The 22,148-nt window shown below is 38.3% G+C and overlaps 1 protein-coding gene across 4 annotated transcripts in view; it reads right to left on the reverse strand.

Annotated features, from left to right (window-relative positions):
* The window catches only part of LOC105214748 (zinc finger protein ush), a 185,630-nt gene that overhangs the window by 37,936 nt on the left and 125,546 nt on the right, over nt 1-22,148 (reverse strand). The window contains exon 1 of one of the 4 annotated variants that reach the window (XM_054226351.1): nt 3,345-5,791. The exons of the other annotated variants lie outside the window; for them this stretch is intronic. Within the exon in view, the coding sequence (XP_054082326.1) occupies nt 3,345-3,351 (7 nt within the window). The 5' untranslated portion in view covers nt 3,352-5,791. Of the gene's footprint in view, nt 1-3,344; nt 5,792-22,148 lie in introns of those variants that run through there. 4 annotated transcript variants of the gene reach the window in all.

Below are 22,148 nucleotides of genomic sequence, written 5' to 3' on the forward strand. Positions count from 1 at the left end.
ATGATTGTTTCGCTGCCTCGTGTGTGTGTGAGTGTGTGTAAATACCAATGGTTGGATTTACGCTATACGAGCGCTCATATCCATATGTATATATGCTTGTTTTTGTATATTTCGACAATTTCGCTATTCATTGCTCGCCGCTGGCCCCGCCATTTTTCCACAACTTCTTTAGCCCGCGTCTTTTGCGCTCGATTTTGGCTTTAGTAAAGTGTGGCTTTTTTGTGTTTTGTTGGTGTTTTTGTATTTTGTATTTTGTGTTGAGAATGTGATTAAATTTTGCTGATATTCACTTCAAGGAATTATAATAACAATAATAACAACAATCCGCAGAATTCGTTGTTTCGTGTTTGTTTTTGTTTTTGTTTCCTCCTTCTTCATTTCTAGATCGTAGATACCGTATGCGCATACCCACACATATGCGCTAAACGCTACAAAACACACACACACGCACGCATAAAGCTCCCTCTGTGTGTGTGTGAGTGTTGGTGTGTTGCACGTGTTCTTCGCCGTTATATACATGGATGTTTGTGTGTGTGTGTTTTTATAAATGAATGTATCCAACAGATAGTAAACTGATAACAATCCGAGTTGGAGTAGCAGCGGCAGCAACAACAACAACAACAGCGTTTGCAGTCAATATTCCCCTGCAGAGCGTTGCAGGAATACTCGTATGTAGGCAGTTCGGTGGGTCTGCGGCTGACTGACTAGCTAGCTGCCTTGCTGCCTGTTTGGCTGGCTATCAAGCGGCTGCTTAGCCGGCTGATCGTTTATTTGCTCGCTCGCTGCTATGGTATGGTCGGCTGGTTTATTTGTTAAGTCAGCGTTTGGCAATTGTGGTGGCAGACGGTAGGCAGGAAGTCCAACACTGTCAGGCGTGAATACCGTCAGTTACATACATACGTATTAAGTATTCGTGCAGATGTTAGTCAGTCGATTTGGCAGTTATTTAGCAGTAATTTGAATTGCTTATGATTTGGTACGAGCACTGTATGCATGTAGTATATGATATTTACATATATTATACATATGTGTGTTGGTGTGATAAACTTTCACCCAGTGGAGCTTGAGATCGTTCTTCGATTATTAGGGAATGGTCCGTTATATTCAAACAGAGATAGTTTGTATAAGAGAATATATGTACTAATTATTATTACTATATATTTAGATATATCTATATATCTTAATACTGTTACGAGTAATAAATAATTATATTATTTAGCTGTTTTAATTAGGGAGCTATGTTTATATTTAGCTGCAATTGAAGTTTCAAACCTCGAACTCTTGAGTTGGCAATAGAAGTAATATTTCATACAAATTACCTTCCGTAACTTCCTAACTCGAAGCTTTTTGTGGATTATGATGATCCGAGCTGGCAAAGTTCAATACATATATATTTCTTTACACATTTGTATTAAACTTTTTATATATATCTTTAAGTCTAGTCGACTGTGGACGACTATCAATGTATTTTTCTACGGATTTATAATTAAGTTTGCCGAAAACTTAAGAAAACTTATCTTTAACATAAAAATTGAGATAGCGGCGTATTTAAAACAGATTAAGTTGAAGTTATTTGGCATACTGCGATGTAATGGCGGAAAATTTCACAAATCCACTTTCATTTTTTGACGTATCACAATACTAATTTTAGTTGTGAATAAAAATCTTCTTCTAAGTAAGTTTGAAAAAATAGCAGTTATGGAATTAAAGAATCACACCCACAAACTTCGCTCAAACCGAAAGAAATAAAATATATTTGTGCAAACATTAAATAAATAATTTTAATAATTTAAAAATATACCTTCGAACGGGATTTTTATGTGTCCAATACATCCTCTATTGAGATAACAGCTTTCAGACTTGTCAATAATCTACTGATCTTTTACGTATACTAACTAAGATACCTAATAATGACAACTACAACTTTGCCCTGATTAAGAGCTGATATTATTTAATAAAAATATCAATAAATATCCGATATAAATGTCATTTGTCCTCAAAAGTGTAACTTTTTCATGAATATTACTTAAATGTCGGAGCGAATTTCCGCCTCAAGTATCAGTAAGATACGCGAAAAGCCTCTCCGAGCTGTAACGAAAGTTTTGAAGTCATTTAATGGTTAGGATCATGGGTATCCCGAAACAATACAGAACAGCTTTAAAGAAAGAAAGTAATTTTCGATATTTAGGGCACATTGAAGTTCTTTCAAAAGGTTAGATCTAAATAAAAATTATAGTATGTGCTTTAATAACAACAGAATGGGGTGGATCCAACTGGGTTTATGTATATGCAGACCGAGTATAGTTATTGAAAGGTAATAGTATGACAATTGTCGTGTTAGAGCAAAAAGTCTCACATATAAATTGAGAATTCAAACATTTTTGAGTGTAATTTTTTTCCGAATATACACTTCTAAGAATTTAAGCAATTTGAAGTTCATATCACTAATGCAAACATTTAATAAGAAACCAAAAATCTTAACGTACCAATTTTATTTCCGCCCATATTTTTTATACTTTCGGCATCCGCTTCTCATGCTTCAATGTGACAATGAACTGAATAAAAGTATCAACGCCCCTTGTTTGGATAAATAGTTTATACATATGTATCTTCAACTCAATTATGTTTTCTATCAACATTGCTATATTCATTGCTTCAACGAGTAGAAAGAAATTGTGGGGCATACGACATTTTTTATACCCTGAACAGGGTATACTAAGTTTGTCACGAAGTTTGTAACACCCAGAAGGAAGTGCCGGAGGCCCTATAAAGTATATATATAAATGATCAGTATGTTGAACTGAGTCGATTTAGCCATGTCCGTCTGTCTGCCTGTACATATACGAACTAGTCCTTAGTTTTTAAGATATCGTTTTGAAATTTTGCAGATGTTATTTTCTCTTCAAGAAGCTGCTCATTTGTCGGAACTGCCGATATCGGACCACTATATCATATAGCTGTCATACAAACTGAACGATCGGAATCAAGGGCTCGTATGGAAAACTTCTGCATTTTACTATATATCTTCACGAAATTTGGTGTGAGTTATTGCTCATAGAAATAATTTAATCTCCGAAAAATCAGATCGCATTTGACGTGGTATCTTCACGAAATTTGACATGGATTACTGCTTAAGGTAATAATATAATCTCCGAAGAAATTGTTCAGATCGGTTAACTATATAACCCTAATGTTTGGTAATTTTTCCAAAATCCAGATTTTAAACTTTTCAAAAGGTGTCAAAGATTTTTGTAAAAAACTTATGTGAAACACAAAATTTTGAATTTACACGAATTACATCAAATAACGGCTTTTTGTAAATTAAAAATAAAATCTCTACTCACCAAACATAATTATTTCTACAATCCGTTAACCAACACTGTGCACCAGCTGTGTGACTACATGCTCAAAAGGCGCCCTTTATAACAGCTCACTCACTTACTCACTCACTCACTCTCTCTCTTCACTTCACTACACTTATATGACGCTCACTAACACTAGCGTGAGATAACAAAACGCACGATAATGAACACTTGGTGAGAGAAGCGAGTGGGGCGTGCACCCCCAACAAAATGCTGGTTAATACGGTTACTATGTGTGTGTGAGTAACAGCAGTCAGTCACATGCACAACAGCAACACCAATACAGTGGAAAAGGAAACACGCAGATTTTATCACAAGTAAATATACGAGAAGCACAACAAAAAAAACAACAACAAATAAATACACGACAACAGCAGCAAAGCAACAATGTTGAATGTTGACGATTTTTATCGCTGCATATTTTATAACTCAACACCGATATCAAAGTTTGTATGAATGTATATGTGTATTTGTATGAAAACAATGCACGCACGGCTTGTGGATTGCGGAGTGACGGAATGGCGTTTATTTTATTTTTTGTTTTTCGTTTTTTGTTGGATTGGGATTTTTTATTCACTCCAAAAGTTGAGTAATGCCGTTGAAATGCACTTGGCGATAGGAAATACTGTAACTCACGCTTAACACTTTCACATGCGCTGCCGTTCAGTGGCAATAAGCAAAATATTGCTGATGAAAAATTTCAAAAAACAATTTCTGCACTTATTTTCGCACTTAAAGCATCAAAATGTGAATATTTAGCGTCTATTTGAATTCACTTAAATTTTGATCGAATTTATTTGTTTTGATTTTTCGTCACTTCACTTGTTTTTGAGCGTTTCTGCTTTGCTCAGCTGCTTCGCAATGAAACAAACTTGGCTTAGACATATACAGATATGTATGTACTGTAAACCAACGCGTACGTGTGTTATTCACTTGTTTTTATCACAGCATTCGCATCAACATACACTTGTTGTTGTACGCCATTTGCTTGCATTTCGTCTGTTTATCTGCTCGAGATTTAATTAGCGCATTTTACGAAAATGTTGAATTTTACGCGCGCTTTTCGAGCCACAACACTTTGCGATTTAGGCCAAGTTAACACCAACACTAACGCACAATTGGAAGGCGCTTCACAAACCACGAAAACCAAACGCGCGATTTGCGAAAAAAAATCACGATTCACGACGTATCGTATTGAAATATTTTGGCGCCGACTGCAGCACGTTATGTTGCTCGTTTCACGTTCTATGCCCAACTGAAACGGCCACAATGAAATCATGCTCGAGCGCGCGCACACACACAGCGCGGCGGCAGTCGTTTGCGGAGCGGCGGAAATGAGCGCACCGAACGCGCTCTTTGTTGCGCTGAGTGACGGCAAGTGTTTGAGTGAGCGTTGTTCGTATTTGTTGTTATCTTACAGCACAGCACAGCTGATAGCTAAATGGGGCGCGCTGTTGGCCAGCTCCCAAAAGGGTTGAAATCTCGCTGCAGCAACGGAGGAAACTCAGCCGCGGCGCAGGATATGGCGTTTGAGCGCTTTGTGTAAAGTGAAATTATGGCTGCAGAGAGAGAGTATAATTTCTCCTGCACTTCATTGTTGTTTGCTGTAGTCAGCAACCCCGTTATCCATAAACTTCCTGCTTATCAAAGGCGCTCCGCCTTCGCTTTTGCCACACAGAAACCGCGCGTTCGTGTTGCTAACTTATTCTGTTCGCCGCTTACTTTGCTTGTTTGTTTGCTGGCCAGCTGGCAAGCATGCTTGTTAGCTTGCGGTGTTTGCTCTGCAATTCCTTTGTAAGCGCTGCTCCGTAAGCGTTGCGCTTGTTTAGCGTAATATTACTGCTATCAGTTCGGTGTTCGTGTGGCGGCCAAGTAATCAGCATTGAATCCCGCCCACCACCGCTTGTCGTCCATCCGCTTGCTCCACTTGCCTGTATGCCTGTTCACTGATACGCTCGCGCGCGCACACACACGCTTTCAGCCGACGCTTACTCCCATTGGTTTGCCGTAGTTTACTCATTTATTTGCAGTATGCTTTATTTGATTTGTTTTTGGTTTTGTTGTTGTTGTGTTGTTTGATTTCAGTTACGAGCTGAGTAAAGTTGCACTCAAATGTGGCATAGCATGGCAGAAACAAAAAGGAGGGTATGAAAAACTGATAAAACGCTGATAAGCGCGCAGCACAGCGCAGCTAGATAACATCGCCCGAAAGCAGCTACAACAGCTGAAACTTGTGTGAAAACCCACACAAACACACTTGCATACGCTTGGTCATGCGCACATGAGTATACAAATGCATCATTCCGACACATACGAGCAGCAAATACTGAGTGTGGTGTGTGTGTGAGTGTGTAGCCAGTGTAACAACGAGTCAGTCAGTCAGTCAGTTAGCCCGGCAATCATATGCACAGTGTTCCAATTTAGTTTTAGAGTTTTAATGGCATGATATATTCCCGATTCAAAGTATCTAGTGATGCCCAGATGCAAAAATAGTTTATAATTATCCATATCATGAATTTGATTCATCAACTCTTCGGACAAAAATTTCAATACCCAAAAATATGAACAAAATATTCAAATCACAGGTTCTATAAAATATAGAAAACTCTGTTACGATTACAGTTATTTCTACCATAAAAAAGTGCACCACAAAAATAAACTAGTGTACATATATCAACAAAAATTTTGAAATATGTGTTTTCTAAAAGTTTTTCCTACAATCTTTACCCTATAAATATCGAATTAACAGTATATTTCATTAACTTTGTATTTTGCAAGGGCAGATCTAGGTCAGAGTGAAGGAAGCATATAAGGGAATGTAAGAAAGAGAGCTAAGCAACTTTTTAATCGTTAAAAATTGAAGGAGAAGGCAAAAAACTTAATTTGGCTCAGCTTTTTTCACTGACCGGTCATTGTCGTTTTGAACCAAGTCCCACTCCAACTCACTCCATTATTTGACCTATGCTGCAAAATAATGTATTTAAACATAGTTTAACAAAAAAATTAGTATTTTTCTTCTCAGTTTCACGATTCAGTTCCATAATTAAGTAATTAACTATAGTTAGTGCTTAATTGACTATTTAACTGACTTAATCGACAAAAAATTTAAGCAAAAGTTCCATCAAAGTGAATTAATAACTTATCCAACCACAGATTTAGTGAAATTTAGTAATTTAAGAATTAATTTAGTCAATTATACGAAAGATATATTTATTGATTGCCCAATTAACGTTTAATTGACAGGAAATTAATGTAAAATTTTGTGTCAAATGGATTAATAATATACACAAGAACATGAATTCAGTAAATTCATTTAATTTAATTAAATTGTACTATAGAACAACTTATTAATTATTCAATTAATTTAAGCAAATTTACAATAAATTGATGCAGCTTCAAAATTTCCATTTAAGTGGACTAACGATATATTTAACCGCAGCTTAAAATAAATTTAGCAATTTAACCTCTTATTTTACTCAATTCTACTTTTAAGTAGCTCACTAATTGCACAATTATTCACAATAATTTAATGTAAAAGTTCATTCGAACAAATTAATAATGTATGCAAGTACTCTCGAATAGCATTTTCGCACTCATAAATTAATTTAATACATTAAGATCATAATTGAGAAACACGTTATTGCCTTTCGCACAGCAGGCTACTCGATTAACGATCAGATGTTATACATTTTTGTGAAAAGGCTATTAGCGTTTTCAGACACAAGCTAATTGATCAATTAACCGGCCTCTGCTCGATTAAAACGCTTATTAAGATCGATTTAATCGACTTGAAAATCATGTATCAAATATACAGTACGAACTCGTTAATCGCAACTAATAGAAATCTATGTAGTTGTACTTATTGAGTTTGTTGCACCCAGCGAGGAAAAATATATAACAAGAAATATGACAAATGAAAATCGTTTTATGATATAGAAAGCTTATTTTTTTATTAAAAATTTTATTTTTTAAACATATCGGGTTTTATTCCCTATTAAATGCTCCAAAAGACTTTTTTATATTAGACTTTTATTAAGTTAATAACGTTTTGGTCCATTGTTTGGAGAATCGCGGTACAGTTAGGTGGACACATAACGGACACATAACGGTTATCATTTCATCATCACTTTTCATCTCATTGTCTTTAGGATGACACGGGGAGTTATCCAAGACCGATTGACAACGGGCATTTTTTGAAAATTTTTCAATGCTCTAGGGTTTTTGCTTTTCCAATAATAAAGAGATTAACTTGCGAGAAATGTTATTCTTTCCTTACTAACTTTCCGACCAGGAGCAGATGATTCCTTGAAGCTCACCAACGTTTTATCTGGTATCTGCCTGAAAAAAATCCGGACTCGTCGGCATTATAAATTTGTTCTGCAGAAAGATCAAGCTCCTTGATTTTAATTCTAAAACGTATTACAAATTGGTCGACGGACGCTGTCTTATTGGAAAGCGGAAAGCTTCTCTCCACAAATTTTCATGTGGCGGAGGCCATATCGCCATTACTTGCATGAAAACATCCTGTCTTTTATTTTCTCATGGAGCTTGCGAGCTTTTGACGATACCGACGGATATAGGCACATTTTCACTCCTTTGTTTCAAAAACCACTTGTAGAGAGCCTTTTCCATTCTTGGGTATTCATAAGATTTTAGGGTTTGCCGTTTTTTTCTTCTTTATTCGCGTTATTGTCGACTTGTGACCTTTATAATCAATACAAAGAGCTTTTGTCGATACACCACTTTCTAGTTTATCCAAAATTTCAGTTTTTTTTTAATTGTTAGTTTTATTAATTTTTTTGTGACCACCATGACTTTTACACATAAAACAATACTGGCGCGTTGCAAAACAAACTGATAATGAAAGTCATTTGTTGACAATTGCTCTTAACACACACACACAAAAACAGTAAAGTCGACAGAGCAACGGTAAAATAACGATCAGTTTGTGAATATATATATATATATATTTGGCGTAGGAACCGCTTTAAGCGATTATAGCCGAATCCACCAGAGCGCGCCACTCATTCCTCCTTTTTGCTTTTTGGCGCCAACTGGAAACACCAAGTGAAGCCAGGTCACTTTGCACTTGGTCTTTCCACCGGAGTGGAGGTCGTCCTCTTCCGCGGCTTCCTCCAGCGGGTACTGCATCGAATACTTTCAGAGCTGGAGTGTTTTCATCCATCCGTACAACATGACCTAGCCAGCGTAGCCGCTGTCTTTTTATTCGCTGAACTATGTCAATGTCGTCGTATAAATCGTACAGCTCATCGTTCCATCGTCTGCGGTATTCGCCGTTGCCAATGTTTAGAGGACCATAAATCTTGCGCAAAACCTTTCTCTCGAAAACCCCAAGAGTCGTCTCATCGGATGTTGTCATCGTCCACGCTTCAGCGCCATACATCAGGACGGGAATAATGAGCGACTTATAGAGTTTGATTTTGGTTCGTCGAGAGAGGACTTTACTTTTCAATTGCCTACTCAGTCCAAAGTAGCACCTGTTGGCAAGAGTGATTCTGCGTTGGATTTCAAGGCTGACATTGTTGGTGTTGTTAATGCTGGTTCCCAGATAAACGAAATTATCTACAACTTCAAAGTTATGACTGTCAACAGTGACGTGGGAGCCAAGACGCGAGTGCGCTGACTGTTTGTTTGATGACAGGAGATATTTCGTCTTGTCCTCATTCACCACCAGACCCATACGCTTCGCTTCTTTATCTAGTCTGGAAAACGCAGAACAAACGGCGCGGTTGTTGCTTCCGATGATATCAATATCATCGGCATACGCCAGGAGCTGTACACTCTTGTAGAAGATTGTACCCTCTCTATTTAGTTCTGCAGCTCGTATTATTTTTTCCAGCAATAGATTGAAGAAGTCGCACGATAGTGAGTCACCCTGTCTGAAGCCTCGTTTGGTATCGAACGGCTCGGAGAGGTCCTTCCCGATCCTGACGGAGCTTTTGGTGTTGGCAAAGGCAGCTCCTTTTCGTGCTATCGAAGGCAGCTTTAAAATCGATAAAAAGATGGTGGGTATCGATTCTTCTCTCTCGGGTCTTTTCCAAGATTTGGCGCATGGTGAATATCTGGTCCATTGTAGATTTTCCAGGTCTAAAGCCACACTGATAAGGTCCAATCAGTTCGTTGACGGTGGGCTTTAGTCTTTCACACAATACGCTCGACAAAACCTTATATGCGATATTGAGGAGACTTATACCACGGTAGTTGGCGCAGATTGTGGGGTCTCCCTTCTTATGGATTGGGCAGAGCACACTAAGATTCCAATCGTCAGGCATGCTTTCTTCCGACCATATTCTACAAAGAAGCTGATGCATGCACCTTATCAGTTCTTCGCCGCCGTATTTGAATAGCTCGGCCGGTAATCCATCGGCCCCCGCCGCTTTGTTGTTCTTCAAGCGGGTAATTGCTATTCGAATTTCTTCATGGTCGGGTAATGGAACATCTATTCCATCGTCATCGATTGGGGAATCGGGTTCGCCATCTCCTGGTGTTGTACTTTCACTGCCATTGAGCAGGTCGGAGAAGTGTTCCCTCCATAATCCCAGTGTGCTCTGGACATCCGTTACCAGATTACCTTCTCGGTCCCTACATGATAATGCTCCGGTCTTGAAACCTTCTGTTAATCGCCTCATCTTTTCATAAAATTTTCGAGCATTACCCATGTCGGCCAGCTTTTCAAGCTTTTCATACTCACGCATTTCGGCCTCTTTCTTTTTACGTCTGCAAATGCGTCTCGCTTCCCTCTTCAGTTCTCGATATCTATCCCACCCCGAACGTGTTGTGGTCGATCGCAACGTTGCGAGGTAGGCAGTCTGTTTTCTCTCCACTGCGGAACGACAATTCTCATCGTACCAACTGGTTTTTTGGCGTTGCCGGAGACCAATTGTTTCGGCTGCAGCGGTATGCAATGAGTTTGAGATGCCGTTCCACAGCTCCCTTATATCGAGATGCTGATGAGTGCTCTCCGAGAGCAGGAGTGCAAGTCGAGTAGAAAATCGTTCGGCTGTCGGTTGTGATTGCAGCTTTTCGACGTCGAACCTTCCTTGTGTTTGTTGACGGGCGTTCTTTGCTGCACAGAGGCGAGTGCGTATCTTTGCTGCTACTAGATAATGGTCCGAGTCAATGTTTGGTCCTCGGAGCGTACGCACGTCTAAAACACTGGAGACATGTCTTCCGTCTATCACAACGTGATCGATTTGATTGCGCGTGTTTCGATCAGGGGACAGCCATGTTGCTTGATGAATTTTTTTATGCTGGAATCTGGTACTACAGACAACCATATTTCGGGCCCCAGCGAAGTCGATCAGCCTCAGGCCGTTTGGCGATGTTTCGTCATGGAGGCTGAATTTTCCGACTGTTGTGCCAAAGACACCTTCTTTACCCACCCTGGCGTTAAAATCGCCAAGCACGATTTTGACATCGTGGCGGGGGTAGCGCTCATAGGTGCGTTCTAGGCGCTCATAGAAAGCATCTTTGGTCGCATCGTCCTTCTCTTCCGTTGGGGCGTGGGCGCAAATCAGCGATATGTTGAAGAACCTCGCTTTGATGCGGATTGTGGCAAGACGTTCATCCACCGGGGTGAATGCCAGGACTCGGCGACGTAGTCTCTCTCCCACCACAAATCCAACACCGAATTTGCGCTCCTTTATATGGCCGCTGTAGTAGATGTCACAAGGACCCACCTTCTTCCGTCCTTGTCCCGTCCATCGCACTTCTTGGACGGCGGTGATGTCAGCCTTTAGTTGTATGAGGACATCAACCAGCTGGGCAGAGGCACCTTCCCAATTAAGAGTCCGGACATTCCAGGTGCATGCCCTCAAATCATAGTCCTTTATACGTTTGCCGTGGTCGTCATCAAAAGGGGGGTTTCTCATCCGAGGCCTGTGTTTCTTATTCACTGGTTATTCGTTTTTATGTGGTGGGTCCCAAGCCCTACGCACAACCGCACAAGCGGGCTTCGCCTTCTCACTTTAGCTCGCCTCCAAACGGATGTCTGTTAGCTACCCAGGGGATACTTGGTCTAAAACCGGAAGTCGTGAGCTGCTTGAGTCATATGCAAAAGAATCGTTCCTGGCCACTCCCAAGTGAATGGCAATCAGAAACTTTCCTCACTTGCGTGAACTTCTACATATGACCCCATCCCCCAATGAATACATAACAAAAAAATGCCATAAGAAGAAACCGACAAAAAAAGAACTGAAGCAAAACATATTTATATGTAAAGTTGCAGTTATTGAGGACAATATTTTTGAGTAGTTGCACTTATAAAGGTTACAATGCTATGTTTTATAGTGTTGCATGAATCGAGGAGTTGCGTGTATCGAGGGTTGCGGTTACCGAGTTTATACTGTACTTTCTTTGTCTGCGATTGGCTGAATTTTTTGATAAAAAAGCTACGGTAGATGTCGCTGCTAAAAAATATTTAGCAGCATGTGAAACGTATCAACTTCTTATGAAAAGCAAAAACAAAAATGAAAAACAACTGATCGGTTATCAAGTAGCCGGCAGTATAAAAGGCAAAAAAGGGTTTCTCAATAAAAAATTTAATTGATTAATTAATTTGTCTGTCTAAAAACGCTATATAACAGAAATTCAATAAATTCAATTAATTTTACACAATTTTACAATATAATAATTTCTTTATTGTACAATTAGTACAATGTATTGACAATAAACGAATGCAAGAGCAAAAGTATAGTCTCTTTCATTTATTTACTCGGTATATTTGGCAAACAATATGAAAACTTTTTTTAAAATTGTTCTCAACAACTTATTTTGTTTGTGTGTTTGAAAGCTGACTCAATTTACTTCTTAATTGCCTTGTCTGAAAGTGCTATAACTATACAAGCTAATGAACTAACTAAAAGAGCTGAAAGTACGAAATTTTATAATTACTTATTTACTCTTGCTCTCCTCCGAATTTTAATTGACTTGAATTGATGAATATTTAACCGAATCAACACACAGTGCATTACACATTATTTGGCCAGCGATGAATGAGCAAAGATATTAATGTAGATATGTATTTATGTAAGTATGATGATGTTGCATACTAATAATAAGAATGAATCGTCACTACATCCAATGCCAATCGCAACATTTTGTGTCGAACTGTGACCCAAGCGAAAAACCATAACCAGACCGAATTGAAGCAAAATACAAATAAAATAAAAACAAAACACAGCACACAGTCGAAATGAGTTTTGTTTTGTGTACTTTGTAGCTGTAGATTTGTACTTGTACTATATACATATATATAGCGATATATGTTTGGATGTATTTTGGCTGTATGTCTGTGGCAAGTTGAGACGATGAGCGATGCTTTTGTGCGATAGCGCGTCTACAGCTAATGGAATTCTGATTATTGTGCGGCGATAAGGCGTTTCATATAATTGTATCTGTATCTGACGCTACACAATGCCACAACCGACCGACCAACAAACCAAGCAAGCAACCAGTCAAACCGAAAGCGAGCGCTGCTATGAGGCAATGAGCGTACAACCGACGACGGACGATGAGCGAGTCACAACACTTGGCTAGCGGACAGTCAGCTTCATGCATATATGTATGTGTGTGTTTGTGCTGCTGATAGTGTTGCGGCTGTTGCTGCTGCCGCCACCGTAGACGGATGTTTATCTATCTATCTGCTGGCTGTGTCGGACGGTCGATCAGCCAGCCAGCCGGCTGACTTGCTTGTGAGCCAAAAACAAAACAAACAAATCAACCGTCTTGACTGTGGGCAGCAAGTGAGTTGTGACAGCAGTGCGGTGAGCGGTGAGCGAGGTACGCGTGAGCGGTAAGATAGTGCGCGCTCATTGCCGCTTTGGCACTTCCTCTAGCCCCCCAGTGGCGGCGGCTAACACACACACACATTAACGTTCCGCCGTCTGTACATATCCTGCAATAAATGCTCGCGCTAGCCTGCTTAGTATGGTTTATTTGGCTTTTGCTTTGCTTACTAGCTGGAGTCGCTTATCAAATTTCTCTGATCAATTTTAATGTTGCTCTGCGTTCGCTGTTGTCCGCCACAACGTAAACGCTTATCGCTGTTTGCATTTTCTTGGCATTATAATAATAACATCGGTATCTTGGCGGTCGCATCTCACACACAGACACACACTCAAACTAATACACTTGCCACGGCAAGCACTCATTTGCACTTGAGTTGATTTGTTGTTTTACTCAGTTGCTCTCTGAATTTACTCTCGCTCTCTATTTGAGTACAATCTCTGCTAAATATTTGTCTTCCTCACCTGCTTGTATTTGTATTTGCTCAGCAATCAGCTGTTCTGTGTTGCGCATGCGCCTGCTCAGCTTTTGTACAATCCATCATTGTTGGCCAACACCTCCACCACCACCGCCACCAGCAGCAGCGGCTGTCAACTAGAAGTAATGCCGAAATTATTAACACCATAGGGTTACAACAACAACAATCACGGGTTACATTTACATATTTACGAACTTTTTCACAGCACCAAAGCAACAACAATACACGTTGTTGTTGTCATACATTGTTGACTTTTAATTAGATTCATTGGGAAATTTTCATTTTAGGGTTGTTCTGCGTACGCACTATCACCATTTATCATACAACAACAGCACACACACACACCGACTTTCTATTCTATACATATATATATGTATATCTATATATTGCATGTGTATTGCTGTTTAATTGCTAAGCTCACTATCAACTTGCCACAGGGCCTTACGTTTGCTGACGGCGGCCTGATATGCCCCGGCCTTTGCTGGTGGGTGTCGGTCGCTTCACCGCTTTTGCGATAAACACATCATCCTCTGCTCGTATCTGTTTCACATTGATAAGCCGTACGTCGCTGCCTTGCTACAGGGGCGGATTCGTGCTCATTGTGCCTGAAATGGCAATGGACTTTGTACACGTACACACATTTCAAACGGTTTCTGTTTCATTTCTTGTTCGGCACTTATCGCTTGATCTGCATTGTGAGATTAAACTGTTATCAATTTGCGTTGAGAAATGTAACTGGAGAGTACACGAGTATGTACATTGTTGTGGCTTATTCAATTTGAAACAGCCTTTATAATAAACATATTAGTTTGAGACCGCGAGGAGATCAGTAGCGACAGAATAGAGGAGTTATTCGGCTTATAGGCAATTAAGCGGACCCAATTAGTTTCGTCATATATATGGTCGAAGTTTTAAAGAAAAATACTACTAATTTTAAAATGACGTATACCATTCTAAATTTTACAGACTCCCAAGGGTCTTATATTAGATATTAAATCGGATAGGATCCTTGTGATGGAGACCCTTTGTGTTACGTGAAACCTTTTAAAGCTTTATTAAAACACACCTTGAGTCTATCACCAAGTTGATGTGACCTCTACTTTCGTTTCAAACCGATTCCATTGGAAAACTAAAGGTATGAGTTCCAAAATGTTTCTACCTTAGTCTTGGGAAAGTTAGACCGTTCCGTAAGAGGTTCCTATACCGAGAAATGTGACCTTCATCCAAACAGTTTCGACAATTAGTTAACCAAAATTATTGACGTTCTCATTTGACGCTCCCCTTTATGAGGATTGTATCTAAACTGACCAGTATCAATAGTAATTTTTAAGTTAAGTAAAATTTAAAAAAATAAGTATTTGATATTATTTCTTTCATCATGATATCTTCTATTAATTTATATAGTAGTCTATTTAATTAAATATGTAGTACACGCTGTTCCAAAAGATCATCAAATATTCTTGGTTAGTTTCACAATTGCTTTAAATGCTTCTATATGTAAACAAAAATCGGATGGACTGTAATTAATATGGTTTAGGTCTTTTTGGCCCGCAGTGAGACAGCTGCTGTCGCTTTGTAAGACTTGTCTCTCCGCTATCATTGGAGTGCTTACTGGTCATTGTCCAATAGGCAACTCACGCGGTGAAGTTAGGGATCAAGCAGACGCTAATTGCCAAAGCTGTTTGGAGGAAGGCGAAGAGAAGAATCATACAGGCACTTCCTCCTTCAATGTCCCGCATTCGGCAGACTTGGATTAAAGCAGCTCAGTAAGTGACGGGAGTCAACATTAGCCGACCTAAGAACTTTATAATAGAGTCACAGCGCTTTGTCGAATCATAAAGGCCTTAGAGATGTCAGGAGTATCCGGGTGTCAGAAAGGACAGTCGAATCTGTATAAGTGAGACTCTCTGCAGTTGCGGAGATCTACCACTTGACCTAACCCAACCGAACCTACCCAGGCATTTATAAAATTTTGCTCGTTTATAAAACTTATTCTAGATTTTTGAGGAAGTATTTCAAGAGAGGATTAACAGCTCCAAAGTCGACGTATAAAATATTAATAATAATGATGATAAGCCAGAATTTTTGAGTAATAAATTAATGAAATTTGGTTATATTATGCCACTCTGGAGTCCAATCAATAGTTTTCATCGGCTATCGAAAGGAAAACAATAAACAACAATTATTAAAAATTTGAAGAAAAAGGAATATCCGTTTCATCTCGTCAATATACCGTATGATAAATTTAGGAAAACAATGTGAAGAATGCATGAATTTGGCTTCAAATTACAAACAGATCTACCGTATTCTCTAGATCTGACTAGTAGCGATTATTTTCGAATCCCGTATCACAAGAGAATGTTATATGAAATTAAGATTAACGACAATGGAGAGTTAAATGCCGAGTCCGAAGACTATTTCGAAGCACAAATACGACTATAGAAATTGGATCGTAAATGGTATGGAAGATCACTATAATTGATGTACTGTTTTCGATGTCAAATTTGTTGAATAATATACTCGATATTTGCAAAGCTTTAATTTATTCAAATATACCAGACGTCTATGGGTTTAAGATTAGTGAAACTTGTGTCTGACGAATAATGAATGAGGAGCAAAGCCTAAAAACGAGAGAGAGAGAGCTATAGTGGAACCACACTAAAATTTTCGTAAGACACTACAGAAGTACAGCGAGAGTTCTTGGTGAAAGTGTAGTCGACAGCGGGTTTCAATCTTGGAATACTAAACACGTTAAACAACTAATATGATGCGACCTTGAACTTCTCATAAAATCGATATTTTGGGGGGATTTTAAGTAGCATTGCAAAATAATTAAAATAAGTAAATTGGTAACCTTTAGTAATCTTTGGTAATTACAATTTTCTTTAAATAGAACTTGAGGCGAGTCCTTAAATGACACTTCTGCCCAACCAACATTTTGTAGAAGATGGATTCGACATTTATTTCCGTTCTCACACACGTTTCAAAGCATACGTTTTGACATTTGTGACTTCGGCCCGAGTGCGTTTTCTCAGCAATTCGCTACTGTTTGCACTTAGATGCCAGACATTGATGTATGCCAGTGTTTATCTATTTCAACGAAGGTCGGTATACCTTGAAACACAATCATATACATATACCTTTGTCTGTCTGTCTGTTTGTTTGCTTGCTTGTTTCGGTAATTTTGCTGTGTGTCTAAAGAAAAACATTAAAATTGATCTTTGGGCGATAAGCAGTGAAATAAAATATGCCACAACTTTAAAAACTGCAAGCGAACTGTAACTGAGCGAGCGATAAGCGACGCTACATACATATAATATAACAGCAACAACAACAACAACAGCTTAAAATGTTTGCCCACACCTACGCGAGCGCACTGCAACAACAACAAGGCAACACTCGGCGAACGGAAGGCAATGAAATGAGCTCATACTCATGAATGCAGAGGCAGGCGGCACATTACGACATTGCATGCCACCGGCTCCGCACCAACCACCACCAACAACAACAGCAGGAACACTTACTCGCGTTTGCGTATGTATGCATAAAGTGTTATCGACAGCCCGAAATCAGCAAGCCAGGCGGGCAATGACGGCAACAAACGACAGCAGCGACGTTGACGCCGGCAGCGCCGTCATTCGCTTAGATTGTTGCCGTCGATAAGATCCTGGCGTAGATAGCGGTAGCTCGGTTTTTCCTTTCCTTTATTTGCTGTGTGTCTATGTGTTATTGCATTATTGTAGTTTTTGTTGTTTTTGTTGCTGTTGTTGTAGTTATTACTTTATTTGTACTCTTGTTTGTGTTTGTTACTGTTTCAAATATGATTACAGCTACTGCCGCCGTTGGCAAACAACAAGCAACGTTGCTGCACAATCGCGATGTGCGGTAAACAAACAGCAAATGTACAAATAAAATTAAAACAACAACAACTACAATAAATATTATAGATGATTACACACGCACACATACAGACAGACATACAATACGCATTTTGGTATGATTGCATTTGTTTATCTATAAACATTTATCGCAGAGTTTATGTTTTCATCGCTAGTGTAAGTGAGTGTGTGTGTGTGTGTGTGGTTAATATGTGTTGTGATATTTACCCTATGTTAGTCTGAAATTCAAAACGATTTTTCCAAAAGATTACATTCCTGGCTGCTGCTTTCGCTATTGGCAAGACGAACATTTGATTAGGGTTGCCATATTGATTACATCTCTATAATACCATACTACCTTACTATCTACTGATTTCAGAGAACACATTTTGTTTACTGATATTCAATTTCTCTCTTAATATAGGGAAATGTTGGAGTGTTCTTGCAATGACTTTCAAGCAGCTAAGATCTGTATAAGCCACATTTTGGAGCTTTGTAACAAACCCTTGTATAGATGATAATTCTAGGAAGTATTTTCAGTTAAGAAGGTGAAGAAATGTAAATCTAAAATTACAGTAATGCTAGGGTAAAGAGTGGATAATGTATTTCTTTATTTCAATCATATACCTTTCTGACATGGATATCCTATCAGGGTAATTATAACTATACTATGGGTTTTCGTCATCAATGTTATATAACCTAAAGTTCTCGAGCTCCATTTTACAATTATTTTTACAATTGTACCTAGTATACAATGGTTATTTACTAACAAAATTCAATTATAATAAGTTACAAAAACAAACAATTAAAAGCTAAATGTTAGAGAATTTCATTTGCTGCTACAGTAGCCTTGAAGAAGTATGAAGGCCTCTTACGTTTCAGTCGGTTTTCTCGTTCAGCAGTTCCGTTGAGTCTGGATGCCTCTTCATTTACATGCTGTCTAAGCCTCATTTCGTGAGACTTTGCAAGTTTGTTTATTTCGTTTACTACTGAATCCACACCAAGATCACGGTGAAGGTCCGCAGATCTAACATATCAAGGAGCATTAACTATACTATATATAATTATTGGAAGCGCTGAATGCAGGCAATACAGCTTTGACTTGAGCCCATAGTTGAGCTCCATAGACCCAAATTGCCAAATCATAGGTAATTGCGTTTCGGAAGACCTTAAAATGATCCTCAAGATGTCATACCTCATGCCACAATCGATGATAAAACTACTTTATGCCTAAGACAGACATAGGGTTTACGTACTTCGATGTGTACGACATTGAAAGCTCAAGAAACCATGTACCAGCATAGTGACATACATGTAGTATTGTACTATGTTTACATCCATCAGCTGATACAAATAAATGCAAGCAAAATATAATTATGAATAACAGACAGGAAAATTGATCCTGACTTAGTTATAACTTCAAGCAATCTTAAAATAAAACTATCGGTGCGTTCAATGCGATCCATTGTAGTGCATTTCACAACACCACAAAATTTGAATGGTTTCTAAAACCGTATTGTAGTACGGAACACCATTTCAAACAAAATTCGGAACACCGGACCGGTGATACACATATGGTTTCTGAAGCATACTACAATATGTACTAGATGTCTGTCTCAGGTATTACTAATATTGGGTTGCCAAAACAAAATTTCGTAACACGTAGAACTCGAGCATTATTTCAAAATGGGATGTCGCCTTTCCCTTAAAATACACGTCCTCCACTCATATTTAAACTTCTTTCACGAAGATTTGTGTGCGATTAGCGACGAGCAAGGAGAAAGATTCCACCTGGACATCCTAGCAATGGAGCAATGATGCCAAGGCAGATGGAATCCAGCAATAAAGGGATATTACTGTTGAAATAGAAATTTATTTTGAATTCGTTATAGTAAATAAAACCTTGTATTTTTGAAAACCATGTACTCTGTAACAAAATATCCGTACGTGATGAAAATGTTTGAACTCAAATTCGTAATTAATACACCTCAAATACCCCCAAAGACCTCACAGATTTGTTGAGTAGTGTAATTGCCCACCTCGGACTCCGGTAGATGTATTTGCGAAAAATATCAATGAGGTTGCGCGATCAATCCATTAATAAATACGAGTATATGTATACGCGCGCATTACTTATCCGGTAGACCATTCGGGTTTTACTTGTTGTGTCTCTCTCTCTATCTTGTTTGTGATAGGTTAAGTTAGGTTAGGTTAGAGTGGCTGATCTTCTGTGCCACAAGATATTCCACTTGGACAGCTAAAGCCAGTCCTATGTGATGCCGCAAACTCCTTACCTCATAATGGATGCCCGAGACACTGAAGTAACGACAAAGCGCTGTGAGCCTATCACGATAGGATGTTTGTGAAATAGTTTCCCGTTTCGACACACATTTGGCGTGGTATTCTTAGTGGTCCAAGTGGTACAGAAATGGGAATTTTTTTCTAGTCGGCAATAAAAAAAAAAGACCAATAGAGACTCTTTCTTCATAATAATTGGAGATTTACAAATTAGACATACATTCTTTCAAATAAGTACCCGGAAATTTGAAATAAAATAAACAACTTATTCATCATCTAAATTTATTATATCCCCTTCAAAATAGGCCCCTTCTGAGGCAATACACTTCATCCAACGAACAATCCAATCATCGAAACACTTTTTAAAGCTATATTTCGGGAATATGTGGATAGTAGACGTTTTGGTAGTCATACGATTTTGGATCTGAGACACCAAAAAATTATGAAATTATGGTCACAGATGTCGTAAACCTTTTTGAGTGGAAATGGTAGTCTAGATTTCGAATATTAATGGAAATATTTAGGTTAATATTATCAGTTAGATGTCAATGGATGGTGTCGAACAGATCGTTTCCGGCGTTTTTTTAAAGATGACGAAGTGTTGTTTTTGCAGCGGTAGAAAATGTTACCAAAATTTTGATAAAAGTTGCGGAGTTGGCAGCCTTTGACGAAAATAGAACCAAGTTCGCTCAACTTGTGGCTGTATAACCTATCTTTAAAATTTTCATTAAAAAATAAGTAAAATGTTGACGATTAAATGTTAAAAACTATACGTAAAAATAAAAGAAAGTCAAAAAGTTAACGATTCAGAAAGAAATATGTATACAAACACACACTTCCTCACTTCTGTCGTCGGTTATAAAAAAAAAACTCGTTAAGCGCTCTGACAACTCTGTCATCCAAAATAAGGCCTCTTTAAGCACTGTTACCTTCGCGTATGTTCATTACCGCCACGAGTTCAGTGGATCACGTGACTTTTTCAGTAGATTTATAACACCTAATCTAGCAATCAATCAAATAATTTAAATTTTATATCTACGCGGCACATATGCTACATACAGACATGCTTTGCAAAGGCGGCGGTTGATTTGTTGTTTGGTAGTTGTCATTAGGTGGGCGCCGTTTGTCTGTTTTCAATATTTACTTATCTTTTATGATGCTTCGTTGATTCGCTCGCTGCCGACTAGGCCATTTGATTTAGAGTGCTGATTAGGCACTTGGTGCGGTGGCTCGGGAGTAAATGTACATATATACAGGGTGGTTTTTTTGCAGTATGAAAGTTATTACAGAGTTTTCATTCAAAAATGTTGTCATAGTAAAATCAGATAATATGAAAAAGCTAAAAGAAATCGTAAAAACGTATTCTCAAATTTTGTGGTCTTTATAGCAAACTTATATTTATATTTTTTACCGTCCAAGTAAAACTGATACTTGAACGGTAAACTTCTTAGTCTTGAGGCACACTTAGAAGAACACATGTCCTTGTCGTGTGCGAATAATCCCGAAGAGAGTATTCAAATTTACTGCGGGCATTACTGGTTTATAGTTTTTTTGAAAATTGAGAGCTACGGGTATTTGATAATTAGCTTTTTGATTCAACAATTCATGTAGCACTGTCTTCAAATGCAGGTCTTCCAAAGTTTTAGGGTACATATTCCGTAAATCACATTGGTAATTCAAGAAATCGAATATTCAATCGGTAATTTCACTAATGATGAAAACAATAATTGTACTTATATAGCTCTAAAACCCACTCCCTATACTATAAATAACGAAATTCGGTAGTTTCTTTGAATATTAAGTAGTGGTTATTTTTATGTTAGCTATAGAAGAAGTGCTTCATTAGTACACTACAAAGTTTGTAAATGTTTTCTATTTTATCGCTTCTTTTAGCAGTCATACATAGTAGTAGTAGATACTTAAGCATCAAAAGAGCAATGAATGAGTAACCACACACATGCTCACAGAAAGTTTTTGTAGTGTGCTTTCTATCATGATATCACAAAAGATTAAATAAATGGAGAACCACAATGAGGCGGTGAACTACGTTGGTTCAAACTTCGACAATATATGTATTTTGTTTTCTCGTAACTCGTGACTAAAGGATATGGTATCAGGCTACCTAACGAGACTCTGGAAGCGATCACAATATTTAAGTGCCTAGTGAAGCTTATTACGACTCAGTAGAAACAATTGGGACTTCCAACTACCATTCCCGGAATATTTTAATTCCTTGACCAGTCATCAGCTGACTTCTGCATTATATAAAAAACTACACTTATAAACATATTTTTTAACCTACCATAAAGAACATCATCGTGTTTG

Source organism: Zeugodacus cucurbitae, chromosome 3 (genome assembly GCF_028554725.1).
Source record: "Zeugodacus cucurbitae isolate PBARC_wt_2022May chromosome 3, idZeuCucr1.2, whole genome shotgun sequence".
NCBI classification, from domain to species: domain Eukaryota; kingdom Metazoa; phylum Arthropoda; class Insecta; order Diptera; family Tephritidae; genus Zeugodacus; species Zeugodacus cucurbitae.